General features: G+C 47.0%; 2 protein-coding genes across 2 annotated transcripts in view; one reads left to right on the top strand and one right to left on the bottom strand.

Annotated features, from left to right (window-relative positions):
• Positions 1-7688: 7688 nt before the first annotated feature.
• LOC117096454 lies at positions 7689-9944 on the bottom strand. Its single transcript, XM_033233872.1, has one exon. It carries the CDS (start codon positions 9795-9797, stop codon positions 9456-9458), a length of 342 nt encoding a protein of 113 aa, XP_033089763.1. The 5' UTR covers positions 9798-9944; the 3' UTR covers positions 7689-9455.
• TNRC6B (trinucleotide repeat containing adaptor 6B) overlaps positions 9501-20943 on the top strand; it is a 281982-nt gene continuing 270539 nt past the window's right edge. The window contains exon 1 of the mRNA XM_033233864.1: positions 9501-9632. The gene's annotated coding sequence lies outside the window, so the exon portion shown is untranslated. The remainder of the gene's footprint in view (positions 9633-20943) is intronic.

The raw sequence follows: 20943 nt of genomic DNA, 5'->3' as shown, positions 1-20943 counted from the left end.
GATTCTTATTTCCTGTTCGCAGCTTTGACTCCCTGCCTCGTCTCTTCCTGGAAGTGTCTTGGAAGTTAGGCGACTGGACAGTGAAAGGTTCGCTGCAGTGCTTGCAAGCCTGCACCCATTTATTCATCCAGTGGATATTTACTGGGTGCCCAGCCTGGGGATACATGGTGACCGAGGAAGGCATGGTTTTGAGGTGGTGTGCCTGCATGCCGCTTGTTGTGACCTTGGCCAGGGCGCATGGCAGAGAGAAGACAGGCTTCAGAACAGGCAGGCAAGGGCTGAAATCCTATCTCTGCCATTGAATAGCTAATGACCTCAGCAAGCTATTTCACATCCCTGAACTTTCCTGTTTCCTCATGTGTCAAATGGGGATGATCTCGAGACGACTCTCCACAGTAACCACGCGAAGCACCCAGCACAGGGGCTGACACACACAGCCAGGCGTCGCAGAAGCCTGTGGGGGTGTCACCTCCAGTGGCTTATTTTCCTCTTGTGATCTTCTCTCCTAGATCCTCCCCATTGCTTCCCTGTGAAAATTACCACTTTCATATTGAATCATTGCCACATAGGGCTAACTGCTCGTTCACCTGAAGGAAGCTACAGAGCTCAAGTTTCTTTTTTCTTTTCTTTTTTTTTTTTTTTTTTTGCTTTTTTAAGATGGTCTTGCTCTGTCACCCAGGCTGGAGTGCAGTGACGTAATCATGGCTTCCTGCAGCCTTGAACTCCTAGGCTCAATGAGTCCCTTGAGATACTCTATCCTCAGCTTCCTGAGTAGCTAGAACTACAGGCTTGCACCAACACTCCTGCCATACTTTTTAATATTTTTTTGTAGAGATGGGATCTCACTATGTTGCCCAAGCTAGTCTTGAACTCCGGGCCTCAAGCGATCCTTCTGCCTTGGTCTCCCAAACTGTTGGGATTACAAGCATTAGCTACCACACCCGGCCAAGGCCCAGGTTTCGACAGAAAGGGAGAGGAAACCTGCCAGAGATGCCATTTCTGAGCCACCCTGCTTGGCAGGGACCTGTGTTCCCCTCATGCAGGTTCATCCTTAGAGGGCTGCGGTTTATCTGGTTGTGCAAAAGTCCCACAACCTTTCTGCGTTGATAGTTTGTGGTGACATAAACAATTTTAGTTTGTTTGGAGAATCTTTTGTATGCAAAATACAAATAAAACCTAAATTAAAGAAACAGAGCGTGTCTGGAGAAGTCTGCCAATCCTTCTCCAAGCCACAGGGCTTCCCAAGCCAGGCCTGTACTCCTCATGTAGATTCCACACCCCATCCTGCTGTCTTTGTCCTTCACACTCGTGACTGCAGCCTGGTGGGACGGGGTCTAGGGGCCACAGTCCTGGTCCTGCACAGGTGGCCCTGGGGAGAAGCCTTGGAGAACCTGGCGAAGCCCACGCAGCTGGTAGCATCATGGTGAAAGGCTGACACCTTGTGGCTGGCTGGCAGCATGCGTCCTTCCTCCCCTGGGTCAGCTAGATGGTCAAAGCAGGGATCTGCAAGCTCCTTCTGTAGAGGGCCAAAAAGTGAATACTAGAGGCTTTGCAGACATTCAGTGTCTATTGCAGCTACCGTGGTAGTGCTGAGGCACCCCTGCACAATACAGAAACAAGCAGATGTGGCCATGTTCCACTGAAACCTTATGAATACTGAAATTTGATCTCATAATTTTCATGTATCACAAACTAGTAATATTCTTTTAAAATACAAAAACCAGCCAGGTGCGGTGGCTCATGCCTGTGACCCCAGCACTTTGGGAGGCCGAGACGGGTGGATCACCTGAGGTCAGGAGTTCGCAACCAGCCTGGCCAACGTGGTGAAACCCCGTCTCTACTAAAAATACAAAAATTAGCCTGGTGTGGTGGCACGGGCCTGTAATCCCAGCTACTTGGGAGGCTGAGACATGAGAATTGCTTAAACCCGGGAGGTGGGGGTTGCAGTGAGCTGAGATCATGCCACTGCACTTGCTAGACTCCATCTCAGAAAAAACCACAAAATCAAACAAAACAAAAGCAAAAACCAGTCTTAGCTCACAGACCATGCCAAAACAAGACAGTGGGCTGGATTTGGTCCTCAAGCCCAGGCTTGTTGACCTCTGCCTAGGACATCTCTCCTTTATGCCTCCGCTCCCAGCACGGACTCTCAACTCTCATGTTTACTTTGTCATTGTTCTGTCAAGAGGAATTCCCTAGTGTCACTCCTCCAACCAGACCACTGCCATTAAGCCTTTTTCTGAACAGAAATTCTGGAGTTGTTCTCACCCATTTCATAAATTTACATAAGCACCCATCAGGTACCCAGCCCTATGCTGAAGTGCCTGCAGAGCCCAGAGTTTTCACCAACTTCTTTTTTTTTGGAGATGGGGTCTCTGTTGCCAGGTTGGAGTGCAATGACATAATCATAACTCGCTGCAACCTCAAACTCCTAGGTTCAAGTGATTCTCCCGCCTCAGCCTCCCAAGTAGCTGGGACTATAGGCATGTACCACCCTGCCCAGCTAATTAAAAAAAAAATTAGGGATGGGGTCTTGCTATGTTGCCCAGGCTGGTCTCTAACTCCTGGGCTCAAGTGATCCTCCCACCTCAGCCTCCCAAGTAGCTGGGCTTACAGGCATGAGCCACTGCACCTGCTCAACATTTAATTTTTTCATTCATTCAATCGTTCATTCATTTGTTCAAATGAACTTGAGAACTTACTGTGTTCCAGGCACTGTGATAAGACAGACCTGGCCTTTACCTTCAAATGTTCAGAACATGGTTAGGAAGATGGACACTGGGAGGCAAGTATTGTGATGGGAAAGCACAGTGGCTATAGAAGCCCAGAGGAGGCACTTAACCTGGGGGTGAAGATCAGGGCAGGCTTCCTGGAGGAGGAAATAATCTCTGAGCTGACACCTGAGGAGTGAATGAAGGAGGGGACAATGAGGCAAGGCATTCCAGGGAAAGGTCCAGAGCCTAAACAGAACTCTTTTATGAGAATTATGAGAATCACAATTATCGAGGACACAGTGAAGACTCAGATAACCCAAATAATAGGTTTTGCCCGCAAAGCCTTCCTGCTTGGTGGGTGAGACAGTCTACAGCAAGCTGCTCCAAGGATATGGAGAAGGTTTTCCCTCTGGCCCTGTAGGATTGGTTATTACTGAGCCTGGAGTAGGCAAAGTCCAGCGAGTGCTCCTAAGGCAGGGATGGGGCTGCCTTCACCACAAGGGTGCTCAGGAAATCTGCCAGGGGAAGAGAGATGTGGGCCTGCCTCGGCTGCAGAAGCCCCTCAGAGGAGGAGGAGGGGCTTGAAATGAGCTTTGAAGAATATGTAGACTTGGGGACAGGCAGAGGAAGAGGGGGCATCGTAGGCAGCAGAAACCGCATGGAGAAACTCTCTGCGGGAGAATGGGCATGGCCTGGCTGAGGGGTCCCTGGACAGGAACCAGCCTTCCCTATGCACCTGCGCCTACAAGTCTCACAACAGCCCCAACAAGTGTTATTTTTCTCAATTCTACCAATTAAAAACTGACCTTGGGCAACTGCTTAACCTCTCTCTGCCTTACTTTCTTCATCTGTATCTACCGCTGAAAGTTACTATGAGGAATGAATAAACTCATATACAATGCTTGGAGCAGAGGCTGGTACTGGAGCTGATTTCATGGGTCTGCAACCTATGAACCCCATGCTTTCATTTTCCACTTAGTCCTGCCTGGCATAGTATGTGGTTTTTTTAAATTTGAGATGGAGTCTCCCTTTGTTGCCCAGGCTGGAGTGCAGTGGTGCAATCTCAGCTCACTGCAACCTCCACCTCCCAGGTTGAAGCAGTTCTCCTGCCTCAGCCTCCCAAGTAGCTGGGATTACAGGTGCATGCCAGCACGCCTGGCTAATTTTTCTATTTTTAGTAGAAACGAGGTTTTGCCATGTTGGCCAGCCTGGTCTTGAATCTCTGACCTCCAGTGATCTGCCCACCTCTGCCTTCCAAATTGCTGGGAGGATTACAGGCGTGAACACTACACCTGGCCTGGTACGTGGTTTAAAATGTTAGGTTTTATCATTATCTTAGGTGGAGAATAACAAATCTGATTCAATATATTCATTTTAGAAACGAGGAAACTGAAGCTTGGGTAGTTTATATGACTTGCAAAAAGTCACGCAGCAAACAAGCTGCAGAATGAAGGCTGGAGATGGAGAGATGGAATTCTCATCTTAGAGGCGAAAGTAGGATAATGACCCAGCTGAGCTCGCTGAGTCCCGCAAGCATCGCACGCCCCCAGAGACAACATAAGGAGAGAAATGCAGACAGACTCCTTTGAAGGAGTTTAGAGAAAAAGCTGGTAGGGAAAAGAGCATGAACAGTTGTAGAGGTAGGAGGAAAGCTGGCTATTTGGGGAAGCAAAGAAAAGATTCTCAGAGTAAAACGTATTGGTGAAGCCATGGAAACAAGGACTGAGAAAGTCTCTTGGATCTTGGCCACAAAAAGGTTATAGATGAGCTTAGAGAAATGAATTCCAGTAGAGTTAGGGCTAGAAGCCAGGTTCAGAGAAAGAAAGAACAAGAGAGCACTTCTGTGGTGGAGATGGCCACAGGTCATTATTTAAGAAGCTAGGATAAGAAAATAAGAAAAGGAAGGAAGCTATTTGAAGGGAGTGGGAGAAAAGCCAGATCTCAGTTGGGAAGTGGAGGAAGGACCACCAGAGGCGGTAATTTAGCCAGGAAGAGGTGTACTTCTTTCCTTGAGTTTATAGGGGTAAAGAAGATGGGGCTGAGATACTAAAGACTACGAGGACAACTGTTCATTGAGGGCTAGTCGTCTCTCCAGCTGCACTGTGGGGTTCCCAAGTTAGACGTCCGAGAGGCAATGTAGCAGCGTGGACAAGAGGTTACTCATTGGAGTCAGACTGCCTAGGTTCAATGTTAGTTAGCCCTTCAGTGCCTACATTTTCCTATCTAGAAAATGTGGATAACAATGGTTGTTGTGAAGATTAACTATCCACAATCCATGTAAAGCCCTCAGTAAAGTGTCTGACACACAGCAAGTGTCAACCAAAGGGTAGTTATTATTAACCGTAATCCTGGTTCTCTTGTGAGCCTCCTCCTGTGTGTCTAGCATTGGCCAGCACACAGGAGGGGGCTCCAGTGTTTGCTGCTTAACTAAGTTGCTTCTCAGGAAGTGTGGTCATAAAAAATGAGAGGTGATTTAGAAGGTGAGACAGACGCAAGGGATGTGTTGCACAGTAAATGCTCCCAGACATGCAATAAATACTTAGAAGCATGTCCTCTGTAATCAGCACTCTCTAGAGAGTTTCCCTCCCTCATTGCGCTTGGTCTTTGGCAATGGCTACACCCACTGCCCCAGTGAGCAGTATCAGCTGTCAGCTGTCCCCCTGTCCTTTGGATCAGATTCCTTTATAGGGATCTTCCCATTGTTATAAGCTTCAAGAATTGGAGAATGCTTAACGAACACTTCCAAATTCTTCATAGCTATGAGGGGCCAGTGCAAAGGGCGGAAGGAGTTCTCCTGTGCCACAGAAATTAGAGCTGGAGCAGATCCAGCTCGCTATCCCCCCTTCCCCCAGCTTGTGGGTTGTTGCAGAATTGTTCACAAAATTTCCCATTGCCTTGGAATTTGTCCAAGCCAAGGGCAGGGATCACAACACAACCTCTCAAGGGAAAAAAGGAAGGCCTGTTGCTTGAGATGGCTCAGAGCACTTTTGGTAGCCAGCCAAGGCAGCTATCACTCATGAAATCTGCCTTCCCCTCCAGCAAAAAGCCAACTGTATAGAACACCACATATAGAGCGCTAAGAATAGCACAGCGCTCCAAGAACATAGTGCACTTGGCCTGCATACAAGTGTGCAGGGCTTAACGAGTCTTTTTACTCTGAAAGCTGGGTGGGTTGGAACAAACAAACAGAAAAATATTTTCCCCAAGTAGCATGCAGAGAGGAAATGAGAGCGAGCATAAGAGAGTCCCCTGGCATAGCATTCTCTGACCTGGGCTGCCTTTTCAGGGTATGAGTTGATTCCACAGGCACCAAAGCATGCCTGTAAGCCCTACGGTGCAGACACCCTCACCCCATTCATTGGCTCAACATTCACACCAGGCTGAGCAAGACACAAAAGTCTTGTCATTGGCCGTGACAGGAATTGAAACCCATCTTATTCACAATAATTATTTGATTGACAGATTGGCTTCCTTCCTATAAGTATAGAAAGCAAGGGCAGGTTCCATCCAAAGCCACAGTTCTGGGTGATGAGAGCTGTCAGAGCCCAGAAGAGCCCCTGAACCACATCCCACTATTTGTTGGAAGAAGAAACTCATCTGTGGGCCTATTCATAAAAGAGTCTGGGAAGATAGTGTCCTTAACGGTGTCTGGATGTAATACATTATGGGAGGCTTTTACTTAATAACTTTCTATATTGTCTGAAATATAGAATATCATATTGAGTTAAAATAATATTTACTCAATGTTACTTTTTTTTTTTTTTGAGACAGAGTCTTGGTCTGTTGCCCAGGCTAGAGTGCAGTCGTGTGGCTCACTGCAGCCTTGAACTCCCAGGCTCAAGCAATCCTCCCATCTCAGCCTCCCGAGTAGCTGGGACTATAGGCGCAGGCTGCCATGCCCAACTATTACTTTTCTTTGTTTTTGTAGAAATGGGCTCTGCCTGTGTTGCCCAAGCTGGTCTCAAACTCCTGGCGTCAAGCAATCCTCCCACCTTGGCCTCTCAAAGTGCTAGGATTACAAGCATGAGCCAATGTGCCTGGCCTCGATGTTACTTTTATGATGAGAAAAACAGCCATCTTATTTGGAAATTATTTTCCTATTCTCAAGGGGACAAATACAAGAAGGTTTCAGGCATTTGCTTTGTCTCTGGGAGGGAAGGCACATTTGCTTTGTCTCTGGGAGGGAAGGCACAATGAGGTGGCACAATGACAAATAGCTGAGGCCTTTATAGACAAAGATTCTAAGAAGAGCAGGCTTTGGTCATCTCTGGATATTCCCATTCTGCTCCCTGCCACCAGACAGCAAATGTTGTAGATCACCACACATCACCAGTCTCTTGCCTAGCTAACGGTAACTCATTCTTTAGTTCTCCCTGTAGATGTCACTTCTTCCAGGAAGCCATTTCTGTCCCTCCAAGATGGAGTCCCATGTCCCTACTATTTGCTTCCAGGGCACCTTCTCACAGCACTGCACCATGGTTATCTGCTTATCTGCTGGACACCCCTACTAAACTGAGGTCCTTGAAGGAAGAGGGAGTGTATTACTCATCTGTGTAGCCTTTGTAACTTAGTAAAAGTGCCTGACATGCTCACTGAACATTTACGGAATAACTATTTATTTGGGGGCCTTTTACCATCAGAACAGTGTGAAGGATACAAAGATGAAAAATAAACCATCTGCTTCAAGGTACTTACAACTGAAATGTATCAAACAATTACCCGGAAAGTCAAGTACCAAGTTAAAATAGGGGTCCAAGCAACCAACTTTGAAGGTTAGGAAGGTTTTAGACTCTGAATGTTTCTCATTCACTGTGTTTTTGAGTTCAGAATCCCCATATTGGAAGGCTAATATGGGGTATGTGCACACAACTGTACGGATTCACGTTCTTACAACCTGTATTAGAATTTGACGCATGATCTTTCTTCTGTCCTTCATGCATTGGCCCTAGAAATACATGCCACTTACTCTTAATGGACTTTTATGAAATACCTTGGCTTCATTTGCTGAAAGGCTCTAAGTGTTGAGCATCGTTACTATGTTACAATGGTTGTTTTATTATTAAAGCAGTGCCAGGGAGGTTACACAACAGCTTGGATCAGGAAGTGAAACAAGGGCACTGATCCCACTGAAGCTACAGGGGATGGGGATTTGGGATGGTAAAATGTTAATTATCCGAGATGGAATGTGGGCTAGAGTCCAGCATTGTGCTCCTGGAGATCATTTCGGTCCCAAAAGCTCAGGACTGGCACTCTGGCAATGGGTCCCTAAGCATCCTGCCCTCCTCTGGCTGAAATGTTGGATTCACTTCGATGAAAGCTGCTACAGAGACAGAACCCAGTGGCCACCAGCCAGGAGCACACGTCTTGCTCAGCATCAACTATCCTGGAAGACTTCCAGGAGCTGAAGGGCTGTTCTCTTTGCATGCAATAAATTATTCATTTCTAAGACGATTTGTTCTGTCTCTCTCTTTAGACTTGATTTCTCCTAGTTTTCCAGCTCTTGAGGACTCTCTCCAAAGAATGAGTTGTAGATGGTTGGTCAGGGGTTGCGTGGGGGTGGGGGGGGGGGTAGGCTTCACATAAAAGAACGGCAGAAATGTCTACTTTAACTTAAAGGGGCGAGGAATGGGTCCTGGGGAGGAGGATGTGGTGGAGGCAATGACAACTTCTCCATAGTAAGTCCCCAAAAAAGTCACTTCCAGAAACTGAAGACTTTGAGTTCCAAATGAAAGTTTTTAAGATGCTGGGTTGACTGATAAGTATATCGTCTAAGGTGGAGGCACTAAAGCATAATAAAAAGCGTTAAGTCTCCGGAGTTTGACCCAGGAGCAGATGCCAGGCCCATCAACTACTTTGTATCTGGATGACCTTGGGCAAGTTTTCTAAGCTCTCGCCAGCCTTAATTTCCCATCTATAAAAACTGAATACTGCATTACTCCCAGGTTTAACCAGATAATGTTTGTACTTGACACAAAATAGGCATGCAATAAATGGGAGTCAGTATTATCGTCAACTACTGGCCAAACAACCGGAGTTGACCCCAAATCCCCAGTAAACAATTAACCGTAGCAGAGCGAATCCGGATCTGACGCACCTATTTGCCCAATAAAGTGCCAGGAAATAACACAGTGGAGTCAAACCAATGGTATTAGCTCTTGTTGTCGGACGGGCTTTCTTGCTGTTCCACCAATAGCTTGAAGATTTGACTGGGGAGTGACATCCTGACAGTCCAATGACACACAACCAACCCACACTCAGCACTTCGGAGGGGATAAATCAAGGAGCCGGCACGTATAGATTCCGTTATAGGGCAGTACTGGATGGAGAGACGAGCTTAGGGAAACAGCGCCGAGGCAAGGCACTAATGAGCTAAAAAGAAAAAGAAAAAAGACCATGGTTGCGCCAAGCGAGCTCGGCGGCCATCATGCTCTAGTTTCCCCTGAGTCTCTTTGGGTCCTCGACCGAGGAAGCGGCCTCTGGGATGCTGAGGGGGTGTGTCCCCGCATGATTGGCTCAGGCAGCTCAGCCAATCCTAGCTCGTTAAACGGGAAGCACTTAACCAATGAGGGGCTAAGGCAGCAACGAGGAATTGGAGGGGCGGAACGACAGCTTGACGGGCACAAAAGCCAGCCAGTGAGAGCCGGAAGCATCCTCCCTGCGGCCAATGGAGTGGGGCTCTGGGCGGGCCCCCGAGTGTTTGTGTTGTGGTTTTGGGGGAGGGATGCGGAGGGGAAAGTTTGTTTATTTTGTTTTTAGTTTCTGGGGTCCCCGTGCTTCTGCCAGGCAAAACGGGAGGGAGTGACCCCCGCGACCCTCAGTCCCCCTACGACGTCGCCTCCATAGTCTGCGGAGAAGCGGGGACTGCGCGCCTCGCTTCACAGCGGAACGCCGCGTACTTGGAGCCGGCACGGCTCGGGGGTGAGTGAGGTGCGGCGGCCGCGCCGTCCTTCCCCTCCCCCGCGCCCTGCCAGGACTGAGCGGGGCGGCCGAGGGTCGGCGAGGACGCCCCCGGGGGCGCGCGGCGCGGCCCGGGGCGGTGAGCGGAGGCGCGGCGTGTGCGTGTCTTCGCGAGGGAGCGCGCATGGGGCGGGGAGCGGGACGGGGAGGGGGCGTGAGCGCGCGCGGGGCCGGTGCGGCCGGCGGCGCTGAGCGCGCGCTCCACGGGAGCGGGAGCCGCCGAGATTTGAGTCGAGGGGCCGGGAGGGACTCGGGGCGACGTCCGGCGCGCGGGCCGGGGCGCCCCGAACGGCCGGGCAGCACGGGCGGGCGCGCGCGCGGCTCCGGGCGTCACGCGCCAGCAGGTGTGAGCTGGGGGAGGGCTTCCGGGTGGGCTGGCCCGGTCGAGTTGAGTTCGCTTCCCGTCTCCGGGGGGCCCCGGCGCGGGTGCACCTTCCCGGCCCGCGGAGGCGCATTCATCCATGGCTGTTGGTGGCAGAGGGAGACGTGAGGCCTCGGAGCCTCGGGTCCCTGCGCAGCGTCCCGGCCTGTGTGCAGGACCTGCGTGACAGGGTGAATGCGTTACACACCCCTCCCCAGGGCCCTGCGTGTGCGGCCACTTGGGGAGGCGGCTCAGACTCTGGACAAGGAAACGAGGGGCACTGGAAGTGGTTTTACACCTTCCCCTGGTCCGGTGCCCTTCAGTTCCAGACTACTGGGTTTATTCGGCTGCAGAGGCTAAACATCCGATCCAGTGAGACGCTGTAGTGCTTAAAGACGTCCAGTAACGGTCACCTCTAGTCAAGCGCCTTAAGGACCAGCTTATTCTGAATTCTTTGGAATTCAGGTTACCAGCCTGCGACTTTAAGTTCGTGCTTCCTCATGTGTTTTGGCTGTGTTACTACTTTTTAGCATCAGTGCTAGAGATTGAACGAGAGGATGGTGAATTTCAAGTTGGTCATTTGTATTATAATTTAAGCGAAATTATACAAAATTGGCCAAAGATATTTCTTCATAGTGAATAAAACATTAGTGCCCCCACCAACAGTTAAGTATATATAGAAAGTGTGTGATACACATTAGCATTTTGTGAAAGTTTACTAATAGAGGTTACTTCTCACTTCGCTGTGGGAGATGTCAGTAGTATTAAGATTTCTCTTGATTTGAAGACTCATCAGTGATCTTCGCTTTGAAACTACAGATGTGTTTTGGGTAGTGTTGTGTAAATGACTCTTACAGAGCGGAACTTTTAGCACGTTGTCTCTACAGCGTGTGGCATTGCTGTAGGCAGGTAGTGGGAGGGCTATGAATGTAGTGTCCACTTGCACGAAGGCACACTCACCAATATCCAGAACACAAATCAGACTGGCTTGTCCCACGTGGGACGTGGTGATGATGATGATAATAATACCTTTACATTTTCTTAGTTCTTGACTATTATTAAGTGCTTATCCCAAGCACCATTATTTGAGCAGAGTGGTTTCTGATAGAAATTCTGTAGCTGCTTTTCTGTGGTAACATATAAATGTTATGCCCTTGAAAAAAAATTCCCTCATTCAAATGGAAGCACTTAAAAATGTTTTAAAGTCAGAGCAATGCCACTTGTTGAAATGGCAGTAATCATATTAGCTAACATGTGTTGCATGCTTACTGTATGCCAGCCTTTTTACTTTTTTTTCCCCTAATTCTTACCCCAAGTCTGTGGGGTAGGTATCATTACTATTCTATGAAAGAGAAAAGGGATCTCCAAGAGCCACACAGCTATGCATTTCAAGGGCATAGGTTCAGTCTCACGTCTGTCTAGTTTGAGAGCCTACGCGTGTTTCATTTTGCCTCCTTCCTGAATTATCAGAGGGAGAAAGGGTGCTGAAAAGTAGAGAGGAATAGAAAAGGAGAATACCACCGATGATTAGGTTGCCCATACCTAACTTAAGAATTTAAATTAAGCTGGGCGCAGTGGCTCATGCCTGTAATCCCAGCACTTTGGGAGACCGAGGCGGGTGGATCACTTGAGGTCAGGAGTTCGAGACCAACTTGGCCAACATGGTGAAACCCTGTCTCTACTAAAAATACAAAAAATTAGCCGGATGTGGTGGTGGGCGCCTATAATTCCAGCTACTCAGGAAGCTGAGGCAGCAGAATCTCTTGAACCCGGGTGGCGGAGGTTGCAGGGAGCCGAGATCGTGCCATTGCCCTCCAACCTGGGCAACGAGCGAAATTCAGTCTCAAAAAAAAAAAAAAAAATTTAAGCTCCTTCTTGGCTTTTAGAAATTAATAACATTTTTGCAAAAGTACATCTTATTTCTTCCCTGTTTAATTTTTATAAAGATTGTAAAAATACATTTTAGTTCAGAGTTCAAGGCTTTCAGAGCCCTTGGTACAGATCTCTGCTCCAGTCCCGGGCTATTGTGGTAAATTGTGTGCTCTTCCAAGAACTAAGTGTTATTCATTTTTCTGTCCAGCACAGTGCTTGGCACATAGTGGGAACACAGAAAACGTTAGTTGACTGACTAACATTTGATTTTTTTTTTTTTTTGAGACGGAGTCTAGCTCTGTTGCCCAGGCTGGAGTGCAGTGGCGCGATCTCGGCTCACTGCAAGCTCCGCCTCCCGGGTTTACGCCATTCTCCTGCCTCAGCCTCCCGAGTAGCTGGGACTACAGGCACCCGCCTCTTCGCCCGGCTAGTTTTTTGTATTTTTTTAGTAGAGACGGGGTTTCACCGTATAGACCAGGATGGTCTCGATCTCCTGACCTCGTGATCCACCCGTCTCGGCCTCCCAAAGTGCTGGGATTACAGGCTTGAGCCACCGCGCCCGGCCTAACATTTGATTTTAAGGAGCAGAATCAAAGTGTAGATTTTGGATTCGTTTTAGTCGTTGAATTATGCAGTTTTAGATTAACAGGACAATAAGAAAATGACTAGTTACATGGAGCAACTCATGGGATCTTGGAAAATTCCGCCAGTTTGCTGGATCTCTCCATTCTGCTATCGTGTTTGAGCTACTGTTCCCCTCACTTCCAGAGTTCCTGAAAGAGCAGTCTATGCTGGCTACTTCCCTTCCTTCACGTCTTCACTATTCAGTCATTCTTTAAACTTTTGCAGCCAGATTGTTCCAAGGTTGCCAATTACCTAGTGGGTAAATTTCCCACACTGGCCGGGCACGGTGGCTCACGCCTGTAATGCCGGCACTTTGGGAGGCCAAGGTGGGCGGATCAGGAGGTCAGGAGATCAAGACCATCCTGGTCAATATGGTGAAACCCCGTCTCTACTAAAAATACAAAAAAAATTAGCCGGGTGGGGCGGCACATACCTGTGGTCCCAGTTACTCAGGAGCCTGACGCAGGAGAATTGCTTGAACCAAGGAGGCGGAGGCTGCAGTGACCTGAGACTGCACCACTGCACTCTAGCCTGGGCAACAGAGTGAGACTACGTCTCAAAAAAAAAAAAAATTTTTTTTCCCAGAACTCTCTTTTCAGGTTTCATCCTTTTCTGTCTCCCTGCAGCAGCCAATCCTTTTTGACAACCCCATCCCTTTAAAAACTTTTTTAAAAATAACATACAGTAATATTGACTTTTTATGTGTGTTTACAGTTCTGTGAATGTTCACATATGAATGCACACAGTCAGGATCAGAACGGTTCCACCACTCCTAAAAAAACTCCCTTGTCCCATCCCTTTGGATCACAGCTTTCTCTTTCCTTTTTCCTTCCTTCCTTCCTTCCTTCCTTCCTTCTTCCTTCCTTCCTTCCTTCCATCCATCCATCCATCCATCTTTCTTGTCTTTCTTTCTTGTCTTTCTGATGGAGTTTCACTCTGTCGCCCAGGCTGGAGTAAAGTGGCATGATCTCGGCTCACCACAACCTCCGCCACCTCCTGCCGCCACAACTTCACTGGTTTCAAGCGATTCTCCTGCCTCAGCCTCCTGAGTACCTGGGATTATAGGTGCGCATCACCACGCCCAGCTAATTTTTGTATTTGTAGTAGAGACAGGGTTTTACCATGTTGGCCAGGCTGGTCTTGAACTCCTGACCTTAGGGATTTCACTATGTTGACCAGGCTGGTCTCGAACTCCCACCTCGGCCTCCCAAAGTGCTAGGACAGGGGTGAGGCACCGTGCCCAGTTAGCTTTCTTAACGCTCTACCTTTTCTGACGTTTTTCTGACATCGTACTGTCCTCCTTTTTACCTTTTGGGGCATCATTCCTTTCCTGACTTCTATCGCAGAGAGAAACACTAAGGTCATTTACTAAGGGCTCCTTTTATTGTTTTATTTTTCTCTTTTTCTAATCCTCGTGTTATTTATGAGACTTAACTGTCACCTCTGTATATGCTAGCCTACATATCCATGCCTCACCTCTCTTCCATACTCCAAAACAAAATCCGTATTTACCTGCTGGCGTTCTTTTTGTTTTGTTTTTGAGACAGTCTCGCTCTGTTGCTCAGGCTAGAGTGCAGTGGTGTAATTTCAGCTCACTGCAACCTCTGGCTTCCGGGTTCAAGCTATTCTCCTACCTTAGCCTCCCAAGTAGCTGGGATTGCAGGTGTACACCACCACATCTGGCTAATTTTTGTATTATTAGTAGAGACAGGGTTTCACCATGTTGACCAGGCTGGTCTCGAACTCCTGACCTCAGGTGATCTGCCCGCCTCAGTCTCCCAAAGTGCTGACATTACAAGCATGAGCCATTGTACCCGGCTGGCATTCTTTGCTACTTCTTCATACTCAGTATGGTGAAAGTTAAGTAATACCTCCCATTAGTATTAGTTTCTGTTAGTTATTGTTAGTTTCTATTAGTTGTTATTAGTGTTTTTCAGTGGTGCCCTCATCCTCTCAAGTTTGCAACCCTGGAGCATTTGGAGGGCCATATAATAAACTCTGTTATTTCAGACCTGGAATCCTGCTACTCAGTTATGATACTGGCTGCTGCCCCTTTGCTGCCAAGCCAGCCGGGATTCAGTGACCTGAGAGGAGCATAGGTAGCTGGAGCACTTAGAATCTCTTTAGGATTGTACCACTTCCTTGTGGTCAAAACCCTTTCATGATTTCCCATTACACTCGGGCTGGTTTGGAATTTCACTTGCTTTGTTTTTGTTTTTGAGATGGAGTCTAGCTCTGTCGCCTAGGCTGGAGTGCAATGGCGTGATCTCGGCTTACTGCAACCTCCGCCTCCCAGTTTCAAGGAATTCTTCTGCCTCAGCCTCCTGAGGAGCTGGGACTACAGGCGCATGCCACCACGCCCGGCTAATTTTTGTATTTTCAGTAGAGATGAGGTTTCACCATTGTTGGCCAGGATGGTTTCGATCTCTTGACCTCATGATCCGCCCGCCTCGGTCTCCCAATGTGCTAGGATTACAGGCGTGAGCCACTGTGCCTGGCTGGGATTTTACTTTTTATCCTACGAGGCTTGTATGTTCTGGCCTCTCCAACCTGCCCTCACTTCTTTTATACCCTGCCCTCCTCTCTGACCATCTTAACTGCAAGGTCCTTCTTTCAGTTCCTCAAATTGCCCAAGCCTTTTCCGGCCTTAAGGTTTTTGTTTTTGTATACACCTGCACTACTCTCTTGGCTTGGGCTGTCCTTCCTCTGCTCCCCACTAGCCTTCACCCAGCTAACTTCAGGTTCAGATTAAATTGTCACTTCAGAAAGGCTCTCCTTTATGCTCTCGTCCCACTGCCCCCATCCACCCTCAGTTAAGACTGGCAGAGCTCCTGTTATTTTTTCACAGCTCTCACCACAATTCATGATTCAGGACCATGTCTGTTTTGTTCACTGTATCTCCAGAGCCTGGCCAAGTGTCAGGCATACAGCAGACTTCCAGTAAATATTTGTAGGCTGTGTTGTAAGTCTGGTCTTTTGCTTTTGTTATTTATTGCTATCCTGTAGTTTTTTTTTTTTTTTTTTTTCTTTTTTGAAATAGAGTCTCGCTCTGTTGCCCAGGCTGGAGTGCAATGGCACGATCTGGGCTCACTGCAACCTCTGCCTCCTGGGTTCAAGCAATTCTTCTGCCTTAGCCTCCCAAGTAGCTGACTACAGGTGCACGCCACCACACCTGGCTAATTTTTGTATTTTTAGTAGAGACAGGGTTTCACCATGTTGGCCAGGCTGGTCTTGAACTCCTGACCTCATGATCCGCCTGTCTTGGCCTCCCAAAGTGCTGGGATTACAGGCGTGAGCCACCACGCCCAGCCTATCCTGTAGTTTCTTTTTTGTTTTGTTTTCTTTTGTTTGAGACGGAATCTCGCTCTGTCGCCCAGGCTGGAGTACAGTGGCCCGATCTCAGCTCACTGCAACCTCCCACTCCCGGGTTCAAGCAATTCTCCTGCCTCAGCCTCCCGACTAGCTGGGACTACAGGCGCCCACCACCATGCCCGGCTAATTTTTTTTGTATTTTTATTAGTGACAGGGTTTAACCATATTAGCCAGGCTGGTCTTGAACTCCTGACCTTGTGATCCACCTGCCTCGACCTCCCAAAGTGCTGGGATTACAGGTGTGAGCCACCGCGCCCAGCCTATCCTGCGGTTTCTAGTAGCCTTGCCTACCTCCTCCCCGTCTCCTCTGGGACTGGATCTTACTGTTGGAAGTCCTGCCACAGTGAGATAGATTCCAGAATTGCTGAGGAGGACCCCAGTCCTGTTCTGAATTGTACCTCTGCCTGGAAGCCCTTATAACTAAGCCATACTTGATCTAAACTAAACTGCGCTGAACTCACTAAGTCCCACAAGCATTGCACCTTGGTTGTCCAGGCTGGGGTCAGCACTTGCAGCTGTTATTCTTCCCGTCTTTCAACCTGCTGTTGATTTCTTCCTCCTCCCTCCACCCAGCATGGGCCTTCTAAAGACCTTGTATTCTTTCCAGCTGAGCCTGCTCACCCTTTGACATTTTGCAGCCTGTTGACATTGACAACTGCCTCCAGTGTCTCACCCCTGCAGATTGCCCCCACACTGATCTTCCTGAAACAGCGCTTTGTTTATGTTTCCTGCTCCCTCCCAAATCGACCACAGGCACTAAAGTTTGAAAGCCTTCAATGGTGTTTCATTGCCTAGAGGGTTTAAATGCTTTAGCTTGTTATTTAAAAGTTTTTGGACTAGCACTGTCCAACAGAAATAGAATGCAAGCCACAAATATGAGCCACATTTGTATAGATTTTCTAGTAGCCACATTAAAAAAGTAGAAAGGGGGGAAATTGATTTTTATAGCATTTTATTGACTTCAGTATATCCAAAATATCATTTAAATAGGTAATTAGTAAAAAAAATTATTAATGAGATACTTTGCATTCTTTTTTCTAGTTAAGCCTTTGAAATCTGGAGTGTATTTTTTGCTCATATATATCTCAGTTCACAGTAACCACATTTCAAGCGCTCAGTAGCCACATGTGGTTAGTGGCTACCATGTTGGACAGCACAACTCTAAACCATGCTCTCCTCATAGTTGAAGGGCCATATCTGGGTAATTCCAGCCGCTGGCCTTTCGGTTACTATTCCCCTCACCTAGAACCAGCTTCCTTATTCAAATGTGCTAAGCTTCCTTGCCAAGAAACACAAGGGGACCCCAAGATCAAAGGGGGACCCCAAGATTAAAATTTACATTCTCATCATATTCTCTGAAAGCTTAAAACAATTTTTTGGGTATCTTTTTTTTTCATATAGTGATTACTTACAGTATTTATTAATTTACATTATAATCAGAGATAATATTACAATATTTAACAACAGATAAAGCATGGAGCCATAAGAATGGGTGTCTGATGAGTTAGAATTGATGCCAGCTGTACACTGCCTCGGTGTTCTCTTTTGTGTGTACCTGCTTAATAGCAATACTGTGTATTGTTTTGTTTTGTTTTGTTTTGTTTTAGGCAGGGTCTCACTCCATCACCCAGGCTGGAGTGCAGTGGCGCAAACATGGCTCATTGCAGCCTCCATCTCCTGGGCTCAAGCAGTCCTCCCACCTCAGCTTCCTGAACAGCTGGGACTACAGACATGCACCTCCACACCTGTCTCATGTTTTATAGAGATGAGGTCTCACTGTGTTGCCCAGGCTGGTCTCAATCTCCCAGGCTCAAGTGATCTGCCTGCCTTAGCCTCCCAAAGTGCTGGGATTACAGGTGTGAGCCACTGTGCCCGACTTCCTGATAAGACTGAGTTTCTTGAAGGCAGGCATTTATCTTACCCCCTTTGCATCCCTAGAACAGTTTCTGGCCAGACCTGTAGTAAGCAGTGTGTAAATGTTTTAAATAAATGAACAAATGTTACCTTCTATTCTCTTTTATTCTTTTTATGTGCTATTATCTTTCCAGTTAAAAACTGAAATGTAAGTCCTTTGAGGACAGAGATCATGAATTATGAAGGAGTATATGTCATATTTGCTTGGTTGTCTTCATAGGAGCATTTCACCATCCTCCAAATGCCAGTTTGTGCTTTCTTTTTCCCCCAAACCACCTTATTGAGGTATGAGTGACATACTAAAAGCTTTAGGTACTTAACGTATACCACTCGATGTGTTTGGAGTAGATTTTCTTTTAACAAAGTAGCAATGTTTAGATACTGTTACGGATTTTCAGATTGGGTCATTAATGAAGTTTGACAGTCTTAATGAGACTGACTTTCTTTGTGGTTTATAAACAGGCTCCGAAAGCAGCTTCAAAAGTAGAGCTCCAAAATAGTTCCATAATTATTGTAATTAATGCAAGTCTTCCAGAATTGGGGCAGAGTTGGAGAGTCTCTGAATTAGGAGTCAAAAGTCCTGGATTCATTTGTATTGCTGACATTTGCTTGAGTGCATACTGGGTGCCAAGCACAGGAATGATTGAGAATTCAAAACCTACAGTATGAAAAAAAAAATACCCCTTTAACGCAAAGGTGAAATGATTAATTCTTCTGAGGAAGATTTAATTTCTCTCTGTTCTCTTAGACTTTACTCATTTCTGACATGGACTACATTATATCATGTTTATTAATCTGTCTCTCCTGCTAGATTGCAAATTTCTTAAGTGAGACTATTGTAGTCATCTTTGCATCCCTAGACACATACTGTACTGTCTATCATATCGTAGACACTCAAATGTTTGTTAAATAAATAACTTGAAGTAAGTTACTTAGCTTTGCAGAGCCTTAGGTTTTTTTTTTGGCAAGTAGGAACTTCTCTGCTTCAGAGAATTGTTGAAACTGAAGTGAGAATAATCTTTTAAAACTACAGATTTGTTCTGTATATATCTTCATTTAAAGCATTTACTTAAAAAACAAGTGTAAATCTGATCATATTTCTCCCCTGCTTAAACCTGTTAATAAGGCTGGCTGCACAGGCTCGCACCCATGATCCCAGCCCTTTGGGAAGCTGAGGCGGGCCAATATCTTGAGCTCAGAAGTTCAAGACCAGCCTGGGCAACACAGCAAAACCCTGTCTCTACAAAACATACAAAAATTAGCCGGGCGTGGTGGTGCCTGCCTGTAGTCCCAGCTACTCGGGAGGCTGAGGTGGGAGGACGGCTTGAGCCTAGGGGCGGAGGTTGCAATGAGTCGCGATTGTGCCACCACACTCCAGTGTGGGTGACAGAGTGAGACCCTGTCTCAAAAACAAAAACAAAAACAAAACTGTCAGTGAGGCCTAAAGACCCTGATAAGAACCTGAATTCGTGTTCTTGCCTTTTTCACTGACTGCCCAGTGAAGTTTCTGCCAATGTCCCCTGCCTGTTTTCCTGCCGTCTTCCCCCTTGCTGACTGTACTCTCACTATACTGACCCTCTCCAAGTTCCTGAAATGTGTGTTCTTCCCTACCCAAGGTCCCTTCCTTGAGCTATTTCCACAGCTGGAAGCCCCCAGGCCCAACCTTAGTTGATGCCTCTTCAATCCTGAGCTCAGTGTGTGTGTCACTTCTTTCATGACTTCCTAATCACCCCACCCCACGTTAGAAGATATCAATTGTATAATTATTTAATTTGTATATTCTATTTCCCCTTCTGGAAAATAGCTACATGAATAAAAATGCTCTGTTTTATTCACATTTGTGTCACTAGCATCTAGCACTGTGAGTTGCACATAGTAGATCCTCAATAAATATTTTTTCAAATGAAGTTAAGAAAGATAGAATTTAAAACAGAATTTCTAAAATACCTCATTTTAGGCAGAGTTCGGTGGCTCATGCATGTAATGCCAGCACTTTGGGAGTCCTAGGCAGGCAGGTCACTTGAGTCCAGGAGTTTGAGACCAGCCTGCGTGATGCGGTGAAGCCCATCTCTACAAAAAAACAAAAACAACACCAACAACAAAAAAAAAACCAATTAGCTGGTTGTGGTAGTGCATGCCAGTAGTCCCAGCTACTTGGGAGGCTGATACAGGACGATTGCTTAAGCCTGGGAGGCAGAGGTTGCAGTGAGCTGAGATTGCACCATTGAGCTCCAGTCTGGGTGACAGAACAAGATTCCGTCTCCAAAAAAAGAAAAATACGCTTGGGCTTGACATGATGACACTCTCACTAAACATTTGAATGCACAGGCATGCTGAATGCTGTGCTAGGAGCTCAGAATACAGAGGTGGGGTGAAAGGAGATCTTTGTTCCCAAGGAACGCACAGCCAGGTGGGTGAGACAGATGTGGACACAGATGAGTGCCATTTAGTGTAATAAGTGCTGTGATAGACAGTACAAGGGGTGCGGCGGGGATGAAAAGGAGGGTCATCAACACGATGGGGAGGTTGAGAAAGCCTTCCCAGGGAAGGTGACGCTTGCACCAAGTTGTGGAGGTAAAGGCCATTTCAGGCAGAGAGAACAGCCTGTGCAGAGGCATGAGGGAGCGTTTTTAGTATGTGGAGAAGATGACCGGCACAGCGGTATGCTTTACAAGGCTGGCACTAGGGTACAGGGTTAACAGCTGACTTACAGTTGAACCGTGATATGTCAGACTCAGCCTCTTACACTCCACTGCAGTTTAGGACGGGAAATGACCTTAGAATAATGATCTGACCCTGTATGTTTGGATTCGTAAAGGCATAGAGTACCATTCGGAGAAGATAATCATAAACCACAATGGCACTTGTCACTTCTAGTTAATATACTTGCTTCAGTGGTGTACCTGTAACCATGCAAATGATGTTAGGTGGAATTAGAAAGTGGTGACTCATTTAAGCTTATCTGTAGGAGCAGAGAGTAAAGGAAGTGACTTCTAGATCACCTGAGGTGAGTGCTGATACCATCTCAAATGGGTCAGACACTGAACCAGTGAAAGGGAGGAAATCAGAAAAGAGGACTACCCCTAAGGGCCTCTGGTGTATGTTCTGGGAAAGACAATTCCTACAGCT

This window comes from Trachypithecus francoisi, unplaced genomic scaffold (genome assembly GCF_009764315.1).
Source record: "Trachypithecus francoisi isolate TF-2019V2 unplaced genomic scaffold, Tfra_2.0 Lachesis_group14, whole genome shotgun sequence".
In the NCBI taxonomy this organism is placed as follows: Eukaryota; Metazoa; Chordata; class Mammalia; order Primates; family Cercopithecidae; genus Trachypithecus; species Trachypithecus francoisi.
Note: the sequence above shows the minus strand (reverse complement) of the source record. Positions and strands in the feature narration are given on the sequence as shown.